A 13,443-nucleotide genomic window follows, 5' to 3' on the forward strand; every position below is an offset into this window, starting at 1 on the left:
ATGATCATTGGGATAAATCTGTAAGACATCTGTCTGTGCTTGGAATAGTTTTACAAATTATACTCTGTCAGGGCTTTTCAATATATGGAAGACACTTATAGAAAGCTCATTTAAATTCTGTATTATCTTTTTGCACAGCTGAAAGCAAGCAGTCCTGAATTCATGATATTTTTTAAAATGAAATAGTACACAACAGACTCCACAGAGATGTATTAAGACAATGATGTTTTGCAAAAAAATAAATTCTATAAATTAGGTAAATTAGATCATATTATACTCTACATTGATTTGATGTTTTTCCAGGTAGCTTTATTGAGGATATTTTCATGACTCAGAGGCACATTTATTTTTTAATATGAAATAAAATTATTTTCTGCTATTCTGTTGTAGTATCTGAAGCCTTTCTTAGGTAGAAAAATACCCACCCTGTGTCATACAGCAGTGAGAGCCACAGGTAACTCCTGGTGGAAACTCTGAATCCCAATTATTTCAGAAGGGACTTCTGCATTTCCCACAATTCTTAGTGCTTGTTAATATTTACTATTTTTTTGAGAAGCTTCTAAATTTGCATATCAACTAATTAGAGTGTCTCAGCTTTCAGTTGGGAAACTTGGAGGGAAAGTAACCACCACCACTCCCTTCTGTCTCCATTGGCCCTTTCTGGAGAAGAAAAACTGGGAATTGTGATTTTTAGAAACTGAAGATTCCAAAATTCAGAATCAGATAAAAATGTGCAAATTGGAACTTCAAAAAAATGCAAATTTTATTTATTCTTATGATAAATCAGAGTAAAAAAGCACAAGGCATTGTATCTCTTCTGCACAGGCTGAGTTGGGACTGAGTGAGTGCCTGAGAAACCATCGGGGTGTGAGCTGGGCTGGGTGGAGAGTGGGGCAGGGCAGGAGTGCCCATGGACAGGGCTCAGTGGTGCCAGGGGTCACTTGTGGTGGTGCAGGTGTCCAGCTCGGGTGGGCACAGGGATTCTGACACCCCAGCCCACCACTGGGCAGGGCAGAGGGCTGTGGGTTTAGTCAGGTCCACACTGGGCTTCCAGTAATTGGGATTTTTAGGGCAAACACAGTGATAGTGGCTCCTTTCAGACAGACAGACTATTCTGAGCTGGAAGGACCCACAAGGATCATCGAGTCCAACTCTTCAGTCAGTGGCCCACACAGGGGATTGAACCCATGACCTTGGCACAACAGAGTTTTAACCAACTGAGCTCAAAGACTGGTTTCCATTCTTAATGGCAAAGTTATGGTGTTTAATATTCCACTTCAGTCTGGCTCGGAGCAGTTGGGTGCTGTTACAAAGTCCTTCTCCTTTTAACCCCAATTCATAATGACAGAGTTTTTTGTGATGCTTTAGGAACACACCTCCACTGCTGCTTTCACTGGGGCTGGTGTTGAGGCCCTTCCTGATGGACATCCCTGGGGAATTGGGTGGGGATGTGTCCTGCTGGAGTGCCATGGACGCTGAGCTGCGGCCGTGGCTCTCCGGAGCGGGCACTGCTCGGAGAGTCGCCACAGGGACCAGGTCCTGCTCGTGGGCTGGGAGAGCTTCATGTCTGATTAATGTTAATTGCCATTTTGCATGGCTGGCTGTGCTGAGGTGGCTGCTGCTGCCTTTGATGTGGCCGCAGATCCGATGTCCTGCCATGGGCAGACAGTGATCGGTTCTCTGGCGCGCGGAGGAGACAGAATCAGGTTGCTGCGGGGTCAGGGTTGGCTTCTCTCCTTAAACACCCAGAGGTCAGGCAGAGTTTAACTACCATTGGCATCTTTGAAAGGTTGTAATAAATGCCAAAGCAAGGAGATTATTTCAAGTCCGTGCTACAGCTAAAAATCTGAAGATAATGGGAAAGAATTTGAACTCATCAAGATGTTACATTTACTGGTAAAGGATTCAGAAAGTTCCTTTCACAATCACTAGGGGGTATTTCATGATCTTGGAAGAGTGGAGAAAATTTTAATTTGTGGTTCCTGTTCCAGTCTCAGGAAAGTAAGCAAGACTCTGGGGGGTTGTGGTTGGGATTTTTAAGTGTTGTTTTTGGTGTGTTTTCTGAGCACTTCCCCCACTGTTATCAGGGCACTTTACACAGCATGTCATACACAACTTGGGTATTTCTCCTTCAAGCCTAATAAAACATGTTGCTCCTGAAGAAATCCGTGATACCTGTGAGGGCTTCCTAAATCACAAGCCTAGCATATTTTTATACCCAACAGCTCAAGCCTCGTGAAATCAATAATTAATTTATTAACTGGCTATCTTTTGCAAAAACCCCAATCAGCAGTGCTGGAGTGGCTGATCCTGCCAATACAGAAAGAGCTGATGACAAAAATGAAAAGTGTAGGAGTAAAATTCAAATCTCCACCATCAAAGTATTGGGTACCTCATCTATCACAAATGGGAATAAACTCATCCCAGCGAGTGTCCTGTCTCGGTGCAGCCCAGAGGAGGTGCTGGGGGGACCCACTTCACTCCAGCAATATGAAGTACTGTGGAAATATATTTCTACTTGGTTTATTCTTTGCTCTCAAGAGAGTAGGGCACTATTTCAGTTCCTCTAAAGAAGCTCAGAGAATGAAAAGCAGCACATCAGGATAAATTATGCTAAATGGTGGACTGGACCCCAGAGGAAATCAGGCTTGTGTGGTACAGTGTTCCTCCATTTATCTCACCAGTGTTACATCTAATGTTAATTTTGTAAAGGGAAAGCATTCAAAGGTTCATCTGAGCTTTTTAATTATAGTTTTAGTCCTGTGGTGTTATTTGTCAAACTCAAACCATCATAACTTACTTTTCTGGGTTTGGCAGACCATTCATACAGATAATATTTTGGGCTTCTAATACATAACATTTTATTTCACCAAACACAACTAACCTAGTAATTACACTCCAAAACTTAACAAATAATTGCCAGTAAGCAATTACCATTCAATTAAAGAGTAATTACATGGTTATTTGTGCCCTGTAAAATAAAGCATTACTGAAATCAGTAGTGCAATCAATATTTTAGCAGAAACAGGATGCTGCAGTGATGGACCTTTCAACCTGTGCTGATTAAATTGTCATCCAAATAACAGTTTCCCAGTTAAATCACCACATGTTTATTTGTCTTGATTAATATGCAAATTTCCTTCTGATTCTACTAAATCTCCTATATTTAAGAGCACAAAAGTGGAGCACTGTCAGACATCAACAGTGATGTGCTGGATGTTTGCTCTGATTAATTACATTTCACAAACGGTGATGAATTTGAGGATTTTATGAAATACAGTTGTCTCTAATGAGCATAAAATAGAATTACAAAAGATGGAGCTGAGCAGTAATTTTAAGGAAATCTCAAAAAGAACCTTATTTCATGTTTGGATTCAAATTAAAATCCTCGGGGATATCTGGGGAATATATGAAACTTTGAGAGGAAAAATAATAGAATTAGTTCTCAACAGGAGAGGAAAATAAAGAAGAAAACAGACATTAATGAACAATTTCTCAGCATTTTACTGTATAAATTTTAACTGTCAAATACGCTGCTTAAAATGTAATTTATTTTCTAACAAATTGAATTTCAAACAAAATTAAAAAACAATGAACAACCTTGAGATGAGTTAATTTTTCTCTTTCCAGAGTTAGTGATTTTGCAGGGCTGGGCTGCAGAGTAGGGCAGGAATGACTTTGTAAATCCAGACAGAAAGCCAAAACCTCCACTCACCTTCACCTCCAGTTAATTGATGACCCAGGGAGTTTTTTAGGGTTTGTTTCTGAGAGATATTAATAGAATTTTCATCATTAGGGACTTTGAGATGGCCTCATATAGTAAAAACAATAAAATTCATGAAATTATTATTTTTAAATTCCTGAAATTATAAATTTACTTCTGTTTTAGTCTCTGTGGTCTTCACTTGGGACCATAACTTTGGTATTTTAACAGGGTTTTAAGAGATCCCTAAAACATATCAGTTCCTGACTGAATAAACATCTTAATTTTGATTTCAGTCATTTTCCATTCACAAAGACCTACTGATGGCAAATACAAAATTTGTGCAGAGATTTTAGACCCTGAAAGAAACACATTTAAAATGGTTTGAAGCTGATTGTTCCTGTTTATGCTTCCTTTGATACCAACGAGGAAAAGATTTTTCCACACTTCTGGAATGTGTAACTTCCTTCAGTGGGATAAAGGAGAGGGTGAAAAAGAAAATGCAAAAAAAGAGCAGGGTGACAAAAGATGATGAGAAATAATATTAAATAAAGTTAATATTTATATGCAAATGCTATTAGCATTTATATGCTAACACTTACATAATCACACATGATGTCTTACTCTCCCCAAAGGATAACTCTGCTTGCCTTGGGATGGCTCTTCAGGGCTTGTATGAATAATTTTCTCTGAATTGTGTGGGATAGATGTGTTCTAAGTAGTAAATGTGTGATTTTTTGGAACTCTAGACCTGGTAAGAGGGGATGTTTGGGAGTACTGACAAGGCCCAGTGAGCCTCCATGTCTTGGTGGTGCCAGCCCTGGCCCCAGGCTGTGCATCCCCAACAGAAATAAATCCCATAGAAACCTGGAATCTGCTAATGTTTCATTCCCTTTCCTCTGTGCATCTCTTACTAAAGAAAGAGGATTTTGAGCAGACATTTCATAGAATCACAGAATTGATTGGGTTGGAAAAGACCTCCGAGATCATCAAGTCCAACCCTTGGTCCAACTCCAGTCCCTTTACCAGATCATGGCACTCAGTGCCACGGCCAAGCTCAGTTGAAAAACCTCCAGGGATGGGGAATCCACCCCCTCTCTGGGCAGCCCATTCCAATGCCTGAGCACTCTCTCTGCAAAGAATTTTTTTCTGCTCTCCAACTTCAATTTCCCCTGGCAGAGCTTGAGCCCATCGTGCCCCCTTGTCCTATTGCTGAGTGCCTGGGAGAAGAGACCAACCCCCACCTGGCCAGAACTTCCCTTCAGGGAGTTCTCATTTATCATTTGTGTCCCATCTCTGTGAAATTTCTGATTTTGAGTTTGAACAGAAATTCCAGACAATTTATTCTTGGCCAAAACTGGACTTGTTTGGATTGGGATACAGACCCGAGTGCTTTCTGTGAGGTCTGGTGTCCTGCCAGGCTGAAGCTCTTGCTTTGTGATGGTGCCACGTCCCTGGGGATCTCCAGGATCCCTCTGGAAGTGCAGGGTGGGATCTCTGCAGTGCTGGGAACCAACCCTTGGCTTTGTTTCCTCAGGTCAGGCCAGACCCAGGGCAGGGAAGGTGTTCTCATGCTCAAGACAGAGCTGAAGACCCTCTGGGTGCTCTGCAGGTGTGTGAAGTCAGCTGGAAGCAGCAGCCAGCCTGGAGGTTTCCATTTAAAAGCCAGGATTAAATTAGAGACACAGAGCTTTAGATTTTATTTGAACAGGTTCAGCTGGGAACAATCCCATTCAAATTATTACAGCTACAGCTGTAGAAGTAAGCCCAGAATCCAGCCCCTGGGACTTACTGCTTTGTAGGAATAGTCAGTGAAAGGGTTTGAGTAGGTTAAAAGTGCACTTTCCTTCATGTCTGCTCGTTGTATGTGCAGGGAGACACCTTGAGATGTGCTCTGGTGAACCTCTGGGTTGCAAGTCTTCTGCTCAGAGTCCTCAGAGACATGGCCATGAACTCCTGGAAGGGCAAAACCTGCACCAGCAGGGCTGGGAAACTCCAGTCTCCCCTCCTCTGAAAACACAAAGCATAAATACAAACCCTTTTCATAAAGTCTTTCAAAGCTGTGTATTGAGTTTCGAAAATGTTTTTGTTAGATGAGTATCAACACACGGAGTTTTGTGCAAAGGTTTGTTGGTGTTTGAGCTTGAAGAGAGAATGTTTTGTAGTTTTGTTGCTGGAGCTTTTCCGCTGGAGAAAGCTGCTAATTTTAGCTGGTTTGTAGGGTGTTTTTTTTTTCCAGAGACAGTAAGTGCCAACTCAGCACTTGAACATGCCTGTGGATGAGCACAGGCGTCTGTAATTCAAAGGAACAACAATTCTGGTTTGTTTAAACCCCCATGTACCAGCCTAATGCTGCCTGTTAGACAGTGTTGGTGTGCAGGTGATTTGAATAGAAAATGTGCCTCAGGCTTCCCGTGGAAATCAACTGCTCTTCTTTTAGATTTACCTTATTACAACCCAGCAAGTCGAGGCTCCTGTAGCCAACTCTGCTGCACAGCATCACAGGGTGATAAACAGCTGCAAGGAAGAAAAATGGCAAAAGGACTGAATAAAACGAAACACAGAATGGACAAACCCGAAGTGAAAAAAGAGGAGGGGGGTGGTTTTATAGAGATAAAATAATAAACCCCCCAAAATGATTTTGTGCTACTTTGATGTACAGTAAAACAAAATAACAGTAGCAGGGCGTGAAAAATGAAGAGGTTAATGGTCCCTCAGTGTGGGGCTGCTGGAAGTTTTTGCATTGAAATGCAGAGTTTGTCACACGTTGATGGAGGGCTTTGCCACTGTAAGTTGATCGAGTGAAGTTTAACTTAAATTTCTTTGTGAACTAGAAGTCATTTTGGAAATGCTTTCTATTCAAACCTCATTCATTGTTGCAGCTTAGTTATTTTCTACAGTGTTTCACTCCATGTTGTCAAAAGCTCTATTATTCAACAGGGTAAAAATCTGTTTGGACCAAGGAGAAGCAGAAATGCCTTTCCAAACACGAGGAGGTTGAATTTTTTATTAGCTGGCTTGGGGAAGAGTCGATTCAAATGGTTTTCTGGCCTGTAAATCTGTGTTATGGTGGCAGCTGTGCAGGATTTACATGTACACACTGCTGTAAAGGATGAATGTGGGAGTAGAAAACAGGAGTTCAGTGGAACCAGTCTGGAAATGGACCTTTAATTTTGGATTAAAATCCGCAGCCATTTTTCATAAACTGGTCAAGGGAGGGTGAGTTTTTTGGCCAGGCTGGGCTAACATTCTGTATTTAATCTGTAATAATTGAACCCACCAGTCAATCTGTGAAGATAAGCAGTCAGTTTTGGCAAAGCTCAGCTAAATTATCCCTGCCCCTCCCCAAGCAGGCAGTTCCCTGCCATGATTCCCAAGGCAAGGTTTGAGATGGTGTTGCATTCAGAGTTGTAATTTCTCATCTTTGAGCATCACAGCTTGGAGTTTGCTGTGGGGCAGGTGAGTGGCACAGAGCTGGGAGCAGCCACTGTAAGGTCATGGACAGTGGAAAAGCTTCCTGTTTGATCCTTGGAAATCTGTGGAATTCCTGTGTTTAATCAATTACTTTCCTTTTTGCCTTGGCAAGAATTTCCGATTTATTTTTTTGTTTAATCACCGACGGTTTGTGTATTTTATCCAAATTGTTGCTGTGTGTAATAAGTGGGTATTTCAGGAAGAAAAGGAGTTTTCATTTGTGCCCTTCTCCCATCAGCTCCCGCCCTGGAAGGCCTCCCAAGCGCTCCCTCGGAGTGGCCATCCAAGAAAATGCACGTCTGCTGCCCCACGGAGTGCCAGGGCTCTTATCACCAGGACTCATCTCTCCAACAGGTAATAAAATCCATCAGATGATCAGCCTCATCTCTCCATACTGCACAGCAGTTAAAATAAACTAATATTGATCCCACTGCCTTGTCCTTCAGGGCTTTTTCAGCCTCTACCAGAGGTTACGTTATTGGATTTTTTGGAGTGTTCGTGAAGACTCTGTTTTGTTGCTGCAGTGACTGAAATGTAATGGATTTGTAATTTAGTTCTTTATTAATTGTAATTTCCTTACAGGAAATTCCATTAGATGTGTTATTTTAGTAAAAGAGGAAAAAAAAAACAACCAACAACTGAGCAAATGAACAATTGTCTGAGAGCCCTGTAGAAGCATTTTTGCCTTTGAAATGTGTGTTTTGGCTCTCCTGGGATATGAGCAGCGTGGCTGATGGGTGTTGGTTTGTATCACCATTAATGTGCTGGGAGATAGAGAAATGCTTGTTCAAATTACAGGAGAAACACTTGAAAAGCAGATAAGTCCACATTGCCACAGTGGATTGTACTTTCATAATCTTCTTTCGGTATCATAATATGAAAAACAAGCATGAAAATATGTGGAATTACCAACAAGCCATAAATATAATTTAATGCATAGTATTTAATTTCACTTCATCAATTTATTAATAGAGTTTAAATTAAATCTTGTGCTATCCTGATGAGTGTTTTAATTTTTTATTAATTGCTATATGCTAAAGGTAAGTTGATTTTCATACTAAAGCCATCTTCACAGGCTGTATTCATAAAAATAATTCCTTAAATATTCAACAGGCTTAGCAGTTTTAAGATCACTGTGGAAGTCCAGTCTAAATATACTGTAACTCCACAATACCCACACCTAGTGAAGTGTTTAGGAGGATCTAAAGTTGTAGAACATGCTACAGGAACTGCAGAATTTAGAAAGCGTATTTCTAGGAGAACAGGGATGTGTGTGCTGGTCTCACAGGGCAGGACTGTTGGGTCTTGGTGTTCAGGGGGGAAACACAGCAGAGAGATTGAATTTTTAGTATCCCTGCCATGTTCTCAGCTCAGGAATTCCATGCCTTTATTGACAGACAGGAAAGCACAAGAGCCACCTTGCATTGCTAATTTCTCTGAAATCCAGAATATTCCACATGACTGTCCCACTCTGTGTGTTTGCAAATAGGACATCAGGTTATGCCCTCTGCTTTAAACTGGAAGTATTTTAGGATGTGCTGTGCAGGGTGTGCACACTGAAGTCACAGAATGTGTCTCAGGTACTTTGACTGTCACACAGTTGAGGTAGAAGATCTCTAAGGTGAATTCTGAGCTGTTGGAGGTTGTTTGGGGTGTGAGTGGTAAGGGGGACACATCCCACTGTGTTTAGCACAGGGAGGGCTGGATGGCAGGATGGACCTGGGAGTGTCTTTCAGCCAAGCTCCTCTGACCTGTGTGTGCCCCAGTGCCAGGAGTGCCACACAGTGTGCCCGAGCTGCTGGAGGGGAGCTGTGGGAGCACCTTGTGGGTGAGAGGGAATGCCCATCCCAGAGCATCCCAATGTCCCCAGGACCTGGCTGAGGTGGTACTGATGCCACTGGTGCCAGCCCCACTGGGTGCCAATCCCACTGGTGGCCATTCCACTGGATGCCAGCCCCTGTGGTGCCAGCCCCACTTGGTGCCAGCCCCACTGGTCCCAGTTCCACTGGTACCCCATGGCCAAGTCACTCAGGAGGCTCCTGAGTGGCCTATCTGGGTTTCTCTTGCCCATAAAGAATGGTGTAAAAGTTGGGGCAGTTGCGGGGTAAGGAAAGGTACCAGAAGAACCACTTGGGAACACACTTGGGATTTAAAGTCTTGTAAATTTGATGGAGCACCCGGGATAAGAAGCCCCCATTAGCTTTATTTATATCTATTTACATTTAATTACCGACTGCCTCGCTCTGGGTGCCTTCAGCACTTTGCAATTGGATTTTTTCCTTTTGACTGAACTAAGAACAAAATGGGTTTTAATACTTCTCACAGAATGAGGCTTTTCTTCAGACTTCCAAGTGGTGGATAATAGGCTGGAGTTAAAGTTGCAGGGTTATCACCCTCTTGTCTGCTGGCTAAGTGAGACCATAACCATCAGTTAATGTTCATGATCTCACTTGCTTATAGTTTGCTGTGGTTCTGAGAGTTTTGGCCCCCAGAGTTGGTGTGTGATGCTGGATCTGGGTCTGTCCCTGCTCAGTGACCCACCAGCTCAGCAGAGGTTTCTGCACATGGAGCAGGACAGGGCTGGGACAGGGACTGGGGAGGGTTTGGTGCATCCATCCCTTCCAGGAGAGCACACACTGGCAGGGAGACAGGAAAGACTTTTACATCTTGGTGACTTCTTTGGTTTCCTCCTTCCACTGTCTTCAGTGTAATTGCCAAAAGCAGCATCTCTTCTGGATATCTTGATACTCCCTGTGTCTGATCTTGCCTGTTCTTCCTACAGCACAGATAAGCAGATGCTTATGTTAATCTGCCCACATTATTCTAATTAAAAACCCCTCACTTGCCATTTTACGTCGCTCCCTCATTTTCTGACATACCCAACTGAGGTGTTTCCTTCAGGTAAACTCATTTCAGTAGCAGGCTCCGCATCAGCAAGTGCAGCCTCATCCATCCATCCATCCATCCATCCATCCATCCATCCATCCATCCATCCATCCATCCATCCATCCATCCACCCACCCACCCATCCACCCATCCATCCACCCATCCATCCACCCATCCACCCATCCATCCACCCATCCACCCACCCATCCACCCATCCACCCATCCACCCATCCATCCACCCATCCATCCATCCATCCATCCATCCATCCATCCATCCATCCATCCATCCATCCATCCATCCATCCATCCATCCATCCATCCATCCTTCCCTCCTTCCCTCCTTCCCTCCCTCACATCATCTGTACCTCCTCCTTGGTGTTCCATGAAGCTGAAGTGACAGATTTGGCCTTGGTTCCATGGATGTGTCTCCAGAAGTCCTGTCCTGGCTGCAGAGCTCCCAGCTCCGTCTGGAGGGGTATTTGGAGTGATGATTGGAACTTCCTGCAGGCTGGACAGAGCCATCTGTGTTTGCACTCCTGGAAATTCGCTGGTATTTTCATCACCCATTTGGTTTGTGTCAGCTCGGTTTACATGGTCATTTGCACATAATAAACAGGTAGTTAAATTAGGCACAGTGCATTTCCCAGGGCAGAGTGTACTGTGTGACCTCCTGGCAAAGCCAGCTACAGCTACTCCTATGTCTGAGTAACTTGTGGAGGAGCTCTCAGTGAAGCCTCGACCTTTCTAAGTGTTTGTAGGCACTTCCCACCTTTGGGAAATGGGAATATTTGGGTCACATCTGGGTTACTGAGAAAGATGAGGTGTTGTGTGTGGGATGCACGGGAGGGCTGGTGGGAGCTGTGCCCCAGCTACATCCTTCAGGAGCTGATATTTGAGCACTGTCCGTGTCGTGTTAACTGAGGAGAAAGTGTTTTCCCTCTTGTGGAGGTGTAGGAAATGTGGAAATCAGCGTGGTGCCCCTGCCTGCTGTGAGGGCAGAGGAGAAACCCTGCATGTCACAGAGGGATGGCCATCAAAGGCTCAGCCCTTCAAACAATGCCGTGTGATGAAGTGACACTAACAAAAAAAGGCTTTATCTCCTATTAATGGGCAAGTCTTTATCTTCAGTGTATCACAGCAAGACAGTCGGGACTTATTTATGGAACATTCCAAGGAAGTTGTGAGAAGTTTTGGGAAGGAAGTTTTGGGGTCTGAAGCCATAGTTTGCAGTGTGGGGAGAAGCTGAAATCTCTTCGATGATTTAGAGCAGGAGTTCAGCAAAGTCGTGATATGGAATGAAGCTGAAGGAATAGGTGGATCTTTTGGTAGTTATCTGTGCAACTTCATCCTTTTCCTACCCCTCATTTCGGGTGTTCTCAAACATGTTAGGAACTCTCTCTGTGAAGTTTTCATTGCAGATTTTCTCTATTCAGGTTGCAGAACAGCTGCTGTTACTCCAGTAAAACCATTCTGGGGGCTGCTTCGATTTGGTTTCAAGGTACTGGAGAGGGTGACTCGTGAAGAAATCATGTTGTCAGTAGAACTTTGTTAGGTTATGGTACAGGCACAACCTGCTGTCTGGGGCAGGTTTTTTCCACCAGCAGGATGAACATCCCTCTGACTGCACAAGGGCTAGAGCTGCAAAGTCTGCATTAATTTCACCTCCCTCGAAGTGATCCTTTTATTTTTTTCATAATCACTTGAAATAGATACTGTCTCATTAGCTGCTTTCTAGAGTTTTTAAGAATGTAATTATTAAAATATTGACCTGTTTGTACAGGAACAAATACTTTTTTTCAGCGCAGTTTTGTCTTATTAATAGTTAAAAGAAGCTGTTGTGAACTTAATAGTTTCAGGTGATGAATATTTTAGTGAAGTTAATATTTTAATAGCCGTACCAAGTCACATCATTGTGGGGCTCAAACAAATAAACAGCTGACAGGAGTGTGGTAACTTCATGTGTTACTGCAGTTCAGCAGTGATAGCAGCAGCCACTTTTCTGCAAGAAGGGAGGATCAGACAATGTTTTCTGCAATCTTTGGGCACTTGGATTTGGTGTATCTGTGTTAGAGGAACGAGTAAGAGTGATCCCACCTCTTGGGATGCTGTAGGGGCTGGCAGAGTCTGGAGCCTCCAGGAGCAGGGGATTGGAGCATTAAGGGAACCCTTTTCTTTCTCAGCATACATTTTTGTGTGTTTACATCCTATTTCTGTGGCTCATTTCGCTGTTTACCACTACCCTTGTTTTTTTTTTTTTCCAGTTGTCATAAATGTCATTTCAGGGTTCCATTTATAACGAGAAACATATGCAGGACTTTGTCATTGTTGGCATTACCTGGCTCGGTAGAAATTATTATTTTTAATCAAAGGCAAACACCCTGATTAAGGATGCCACAGCACTCCTCTGCCTGTGGGAAACGTTAACAGTTTATAAATTGTTCTCGGTGACAATTCAGCAGTGAATTACTTTGATATATATGGCTAATAAATTAATATGATTAAGTTAATGAGTAGTACAAGTGTTGCCAAACTCCACTCGTCGGGCTTTGAATGCTGCTCCACATTTGCAGCTCGAGCTTCCCCCTGTGGTGAGAGGATCAGTGCCACCTACGCTCTGTCACCGTGATAAATGGCATCTCCCACAGTGCCCTGCACTCCATCTGCTCCGGCCCCAAAATGAGAGGCATTTCATACAGATCACACACTCACAAGCTCCAAAGAGCTATTTTTTCAAACAATAATAAAAAATGCACACATCTCTTTAGCAACTCTTCATTTTTAGTGGCGTAATGAATGCAGATAGATTTGGGAAATGAAAGCTCGTGTGAGTGATGCCGAAAGGGTTTTTTTAATTTTTCAATTTTCATACTTTGTAGATTTTAGGAACACAGTAGATGTGATGCTGTAGATTTTAGTGAATTAATATTTAGCAGCTTGTAGCATAAAGTCCTTCTATCTCTACCCCTGCTCCAGAACAGGCAGCTGAGATCTGCCAGCTATTTAGTCTCTTCCTCAAGGTACCAGATTAAAGACTATCACAGAGAACATAAACATGGAGCAGCGTGACCCGAAGCCCTGGAGAGCGTCCAGAGAACCTTTGTGTGCTGAAGAAGAGGAGGTGGATGAAGACAGAGGGTCCCAACGACCCCAGCCCCAATTCAACAGGGGTGGGAACTGGGAGGGGACAGAGGTGGAACTGGACATGTGGACAGTAGTGATTGGATGGGTTATATTATAAAAGCTGTAGAACTCAGAGCTTGCTTGTGTGCACGTTGATGTATTCCTGGGTGAGTGGGGCTGCTCATTAAAGTGCCTGCCCATTGTCTTATCTCCTGCAAAACTTGGCTCAGAGTCTTTTTTACAGACTTTTACAGCAACAG

General features: G+C 43.2%; 1 protein-coding gene across 3 annotated transcripts in view; it reads left to right on the forward strand.

Moving 5' to 3' along the window:
* DACH2 (dachshund family transcription factor 2) overlaps positions 1–13,443 on the forward strand; it is a 240,484-nt gene that overhangs the window by 108,989 nt on the left and 118,052 nt on the right. For all 3 annotated transcript variants that reach the window (XM_071569173.1, XM_071569174.1, XM_071569175.1), the window contains exon 2: positions 7,416–7,531. In XM_071569173.1, the coding sequence (XP_071425274.1) occupies positions 7,416–7,531 (116 nt within the window). The remainder of the gene's footprint in view (positions 1–7,415; positions 7,532–13,443) is intronic.

This window comes from Pithys albifrons, chromosome 14, assembly GCF_047495875.1.
Source record: "Pithys albifrons albifrons isolate INPA30051 chromosome 14, PitAlb_v1, whole genome shotgun sequence".
Classification (NCBI taxonomy): Eukaryota; Metazoa; Chordata; class Aves; order Passeriformes; family Thamnophilidae; genus Pithys; species Pithys albifrons.